We start from the raw sequence: 6,000 nt of genomic DNA, 5'->3' as shown, positions 1-6,000 counted from the left end.
TCTCTCTGTTCCTCTCTGTCTTCCTCTCTGTATCTCTGTCTCTCTCTCTGTATCTTTCTGTCTCTCTCTCTCTCTCTTTCTCTTTCTCTCTCTCTCTGTCTCTTTCTCTGTCTCTGTCTCTCTCGGTGTCTCTCTCTCTGTCGGTCTCTCTCTCTGTCTCTCTCTCTGTATCTCTCTCTGTCTCTCTCTCTGTCTCTCTGTGTCTCTCTCTCTCTGTCTCTCTCTCTCTCTGTGTCTCTCTCTCTCTGTCTCTCTCTGCCTCTCTCTCTGTGTCTCTGTCTCTCTCTATGTGTCTGTCTCTCTCTGTCTCTCTCTCTGTCTCTCTCTCTGTCTCTCTCTGTGTCTCTCTATGTCTCTCTATGTCTCTCTGTGTGTGTCTCTCTCTCTCTCTCTCTCTGTCTCTCTGTCTCTCTGTCTGTCTCTCTCTCTCTCTCTCTCTCTGTCTCTGTCTCTGTCTCTGTCTCTGTCTCTCTGTCTCTCTCTCTCTCTGTCTGCCTGTCTCTCTCTCTGTCTCTCTCTCGGTCTCTCTGTCTCTCTCTCTGTCTCTCTGTCTCTCCCTTTCTCTCTCTGTCTCTCTCGGTCACACTCTTTCTTATTCCTATCTATTCCATTCCCATCTTTCCTCTCTCTCCCCCTCCCCTCTTCTACCTCTCTGCTCTTCTCCTCCTCCCCTCCTCTACCTCCTACAGTACGTGTGGAACGACTGGGCGTTGGGAGTGTGAGCAGCATGCCTGTCTCATAGAGAATGATATGATCCAGGCAGTCAACAGAGGAAACTATGGGTAAGGGCCCTTAAACACACACGCATGCACACACACACACACAAACACACACTTACACATGCACGCTAGTGATGCACGGGTTGACTCATAACCTGCGTGTGGGTTTATGGTCATTAAATATTGTGTGGATCAAGGGCGAGTGGGTGGCGGGCATGTTGAATAAAGAGAAAACTCTTGTGCAATTTATATCTATAGTCTACATCAATGTTTTTCTTTCATTATTTTAGGCTATCTGGCATTAATGCGTAAGCTTTAGGGCCTAACAAATAGCCTACACACCAATCGCCAAATGCTTTTGGGAACAGGCAGAAAAAGTTAACATCGATCCACGGAGGTACAAAGGACAATGTCAGAGTTTAATTCAATAATAATAATAATATAATAATATGCCATTTAGCAGACGCTTTTATCCAAAGTGACTTACAGTCATGTGTGCATATATGTTTACGTATGGGTGGCCCCGGGGATCGAACCCACTACCACTACCCTGGCGTTACTAGCGCCATGCTCTACCAATTGAGCTAAGGGAGAAGCTACTAATTAGAGTGTTGAAAATAAATAGAAGGGAAGGCCAGAAAAGTAAATGTTGTACATTTAGCAGACACTCTTATCCAGAGCGACTTACAAGAGCATTTAGGGTTAAGTGCCTTGCTCAAGGGCACATCGACAGATTTCTTTCACCTAGTCGGCTCGGGGATTCGAGTCAGCAACCTATCAGTTTTACTGGCCCAATGCTCTTAACCGCTAGGCTACCTGCCACCCATGAGCGGTAATTGAAGATGATAGCAGTGACGGTTATTTGTGACGATTGTGAGGCACCATACAAATTTGACAGTCACAAGACAGGGACTTCAAATAGGCCTATGGCACGTCAAGGGAACTGTAGCATACTGTTGAGATTGGTTAAATGGAAACTGAAATCTGGACACTGACTGTAGGTTTGTAACCTCTCACATAGCCTTTTAACTCCTGCAGAATTAAGCATTTCTTGCATTAAAATGATACACCAAATCTAGGCAACATTTTTACTCGGGAACAGAAGTGGAGAAACATGATTTCGTTATTTCAGCATCGTGAGAGAATGCAAATGTGCACTTAGATACCGTCAGTAGAGGTGCTGACTATATCAGCATTATAAAAGCTGATAGTATTTCAACCACATAAAATATGCATCCAAGCCGAACTGAAATCTTATCAGAAATATGTTGGGTCGTTATCACAGCTTTCTATTTCCTTACAACAGGAAATCTTTCCATTATAAATACATTTGTTGCTACCTTTTCTCCCCGGTCCCTAAACGTCTTAGCTCCCTGAAAGAAGCAGAAATGACAGAGAACTTTGCTAGATTGAAGCATTCATTCTATCGATTTATTACATTATTCTGGTGAGCAAGGGTTTATTTCGGTCTTACTGACAGAAGAGAAGCTGCATGTATTTAATTATAGACAAGTTGACTAACAAACAGCCTATCAAAAAATCTTTCTGCCGTCTGACTGTAGCCTACAGCGCATTTTCTATATTAGCGTTTAGGGTTGGATGCGGGCCTCAGATTTCCACTTTATCACATATAGTCGGGCGGTTGGGGATGGGTTATTAGCAATTGCGGGCAGGTGCAGGTAAACAAACAGCTGACCTGTGTACCACTTCTTCAATACGGCCCCTCAAGTCTGAGGAAGGAACTATACGTTGCGTCCCAATTTCACGTACACACACACGCGCACACACACACACACACACACACACACACACACACACACACACACACACACACACAAACATGTTTTCTCACACTTACTGTTTGGACTTTCCTCTCCTTTGTCTCCCTAGCTGGCAGGCAGCAAACTACAGCCAGTTCTATGGCATGTCTCTGGACGAGGGCCTGAGGTATCGCCTGGGGACACAGAGGCCCTCCAGGACCATCATGAGCATGAACGAGATGCAGGTGAGAGGACCTGTCTGCTGGGTAGGGAAAGGGCGGGGTGTGGGGATGGGAGTTGGGCTGGGTGATTCATGGGATACATCTCGAATGGCACCCTATTCCCTATATAGTGCACTACTTTTACCAGGGCCCATACATGGGATGCAGATATGTTGTCACGGCCTTGAGAGTGAGGGACGGTCCAGTCTGCTTTTCAAATTGCTTGTGCATCAACAGGGACCCATGACATAATATTTTATATAAAGATTCTGCTGGCCTGGCCTGTATCATTACCAGCTATGGCTACCAGGCGGAGTCTGGTATTGGTCTGTTGATAATTCTTTGTCTGTCTGGATCTTGGAAGCCTCCTCTCTGCTATGTGCCATCTTTAGCTTATGTTTACATTCTAACCAGACAGATTATGTAAGAGCCAATCAGAGAGAGGTTTAGGAGAGAGGGAATGGGGGATAGGATAGGGGTGAAGGGGAGGATGGGGTAGAGGATAGAGGTGGAGGGGAGGATGGGGTAGAGGATAGAGGTGGAGGGGAAGATGGGGTAGAGCCATCTCTCCTTCAGACAACACAACTGACTGGCCCTCCTCTCTCCCCCCTACCCTTCCCAACCCCTATCCCCCATCTCTCCCACCCTACATCCTCCAGACCTAACTCCCCCACTCCTCCCTTCAACTTCACTCTCTCCAATCCCCCACTCCCCCAGCCCAACATGCCCCTACCTGTACCAGGAGCCAGATCTAAGCAGGAAAGCTTATTCATAAATCATTTTTCTGTTGTCTGTCTCCCAGCTCAGTCCCCACATGTCTAACAGTCATACTGGGTAATGGATAGGCCCACTCCGAACTCCCTAACTCACTCCCACTCCACTCCTAATTCCTGGGGGGTTGGAGCCACACACACACACACACACACACATATACACACACAACACATACACACAGATATTAGTGGGAAGGAATGGGAGGAGGACGTACCAGCAGCTGTGCTCTGTCTAAACAGAGATAGAGTTACACACGACCTTGATACGCTAATGCTACATAACGGCAGCATGCCTCCCACCTCCAGACCTGGCCTGTCTGTGTCCCAAATTCCCTGTCTGACACCATATTCCCTATATACAGTTGAAGTCGGAAGTTTACATACACTAAGTTGACTGTGCCTTTAAAAAGCTTGGAAAATTCCAGAAAATGATGTCATGGCTTTAGAAGCTTCTGATAGGCTAATTGACATCATTTGAGTCAATTGGAGGTGTACCTGTGGATGTATTTCAAGGCCTTCCTTTAAACTCAGTGCCTCTTTGCTTGACATCATGGGAAAATCAAAAGAAATCAGCCAAGACCTCACAAAAAAATGGTAGACCTCCACAAGTCTGGTTCATCCTTGGGAGCAATTTCCAAATGCTTGAAGGTACCGCGATCATCTGTACAAACAATAGTATGCAAGTATAAACACCATGGGACCACGCAGCCGTCATACCGCTCAGGAAGGAGACGTGTTCTGTCTGCTAGAGATTAACGTACTTTGGTGCGAAAAGTGCAAATCAATCCTAGAACAACAGCAAAGGAACTTCTGAAGATGCTGGAGGAAACAGGTACAAAAGTATCTATATCCACAGTAAAACAAGTCCTATATTGACATAACCTGAAAGGCCGCTCAGCAAGGAAGAAGCCACTGCTCCAAAACCGTCATAAAAAAGCCAGACTACAGTTTGCAACTGCACATGGGGACAAAGATCGTACTTTTGGAGAAATGTCCTCTGGTCTGATGAAACAAAAATAGAACTGTTTGGCCATAATGATCATCGTTATGTTTGGAGGAAAAAGGGGGTTGCTTGCAAGCCGAAGAACACCATCCCAACCGTGAAGCACGGGGGTGGCAGCATCATGCTGTGGGGGTGCTTTGCTGCAGGAGGGACTGGTGCACTTCACAAAATAGATAGCATCATGAGGAAGGAAAATGATGTGGATATATTGAAGCAACATCTCAAGACATCAGTCAGGAAGTTAAAGCTTGGTCGCAAATGGGTCTTCCAAATGGACAATGACCCCAAGCATACTTCCAAAGTTGTGGCAAAATGGCTTAAGGACAACAAAGTCAAGGTATTGGAGTGGCCATCACAAAGCCCTGACCTCAATCCTATTGAACATTTGTGGGCAGAACTGAAAAAGCTTGTGCGAGCAAGGTGGCCGACAAACCTGACTCAGTTACATCAGCTCTGTCAGGAGGAATGGTCCAAAATTCACCCAACTTATTGTGGGAAGCTTGTGTAAGGCTACCCAAAATGTTTGACCCAAGTTAAACAATTTAAAGACAATGCTACCAAATACTAATTGAGTGTATGAAAACTTCTGACCCCATTGGAAATGTGATGAAAGAAATAAAAGCTGAAATAAATCATTCTCTCTACTATTATTCTGACATTTCACATTCTTAAAATATAGTGGTGATCCTAACTGACCTAAGACAGGGAATATTTACTAGGATTAAATGTCAAGAATTGTGAAAAACTGAGTTTAAATGTATTTCGCCATGGTGTATGTAAACTTCCGACTTCAACTGTAGTGCTCTGGTGAAAAGTAGTGTGCTATGTAGGGAATAGGTTGCCATTTGGGACGAAAACCTTTTGGTTAGATGACTTGTGACACAAACAGTACAGCAGAACCTCTTGGACTGGTGAGGAATACAGTGGGGAGAACAAGTATTTGATACACTGCCGATTTTGCAGGTTTTCCTACTTACAAAGCATGTAGAGGTCTGTCATTTTTATCATAGGTACACTTCAACTGTGAGAGACGGAATCTAAAACAAAAATCCAGAAAATCACATTGTATGATTTTTAAGTAATTAATTTGCATTTTATTGCATGACATAAGTATTTGATCACCTACCAACCAGTAAGAATTCCGGCTCTCACAGACCTGTTCGTTTTTCTTTAAGAAGCCCTCCTGTTCTCCACTCATTACCTGTATTAACTGTACCTGTTTGAACTTGTTACCTGTATAAAAGACACCTGTCAACACACTCAATCAAACAGACTCCAACCTCTCCACAATGGCCAAGACCAGAGAGCTGTGTAAGGACATCAGGGATAAAATTGTAGACCTGCACAAGGCTGAGATGGGCTACAGGACAATAGGCAAGCAGCTTGGTGAGAAGGCAACAACTGTTGCCGCAATTATTAGAAAATGGAAGAAGTTCAAGATGACGGTCAATCACCCTCGGTCTGGGGCTCCATGCAAGATCTCACCTTGTGGGGCATCAATGATCATGAGGAAGGTGAGGGATC

At 44.9% G+C, this 6,000-nt stretch overlaps 1 protein-coding gene across 2 annotated transcripts in view; it reads left to right on the top strand.

The window, feature by feature from the left end:
• LOC121572066 (tubulointerstitial nephritis antigen-like) overlaps positions 1–6,000 on the top strand; it is an 80,606-nt gene that overhangs the window by 29,253 nt on the left and 45,353 nt on the right. For both annotated transcript variants that reach the window (XM_041883943.2, XM_041883942.2), the window contains exons 4-5: positions 690–782; positions 2,610–2,724. In XM_041883943.2, coding sequence (XP_041739877.1) covers positions 690–782; positions 2,610–2,724 — 208 coding nt within the window. The remainder of the gene's footprint in view (positions 1–689; positions 783–2,609; positions 2,725–6,000) is intronic.

Source organism: Coregonus clupeaformis, chromosome 8, assembly GCF_020615455.1.
Source record: "Coregonus clupeaformis isolate EN_2021a chromosome 8, ASM2061545v1, whole genome shotgun sequence".
NCBI classification, from domain to species: Eukaryota; Metazoa; Chordata; class Actinopteri; order Salmoniformes; family Salmonidae; genus Coregonus; species Coregonus clupeaformis.
This window is presented reverse-complemented; position numbering and strand designations above follow the sequence as displayed.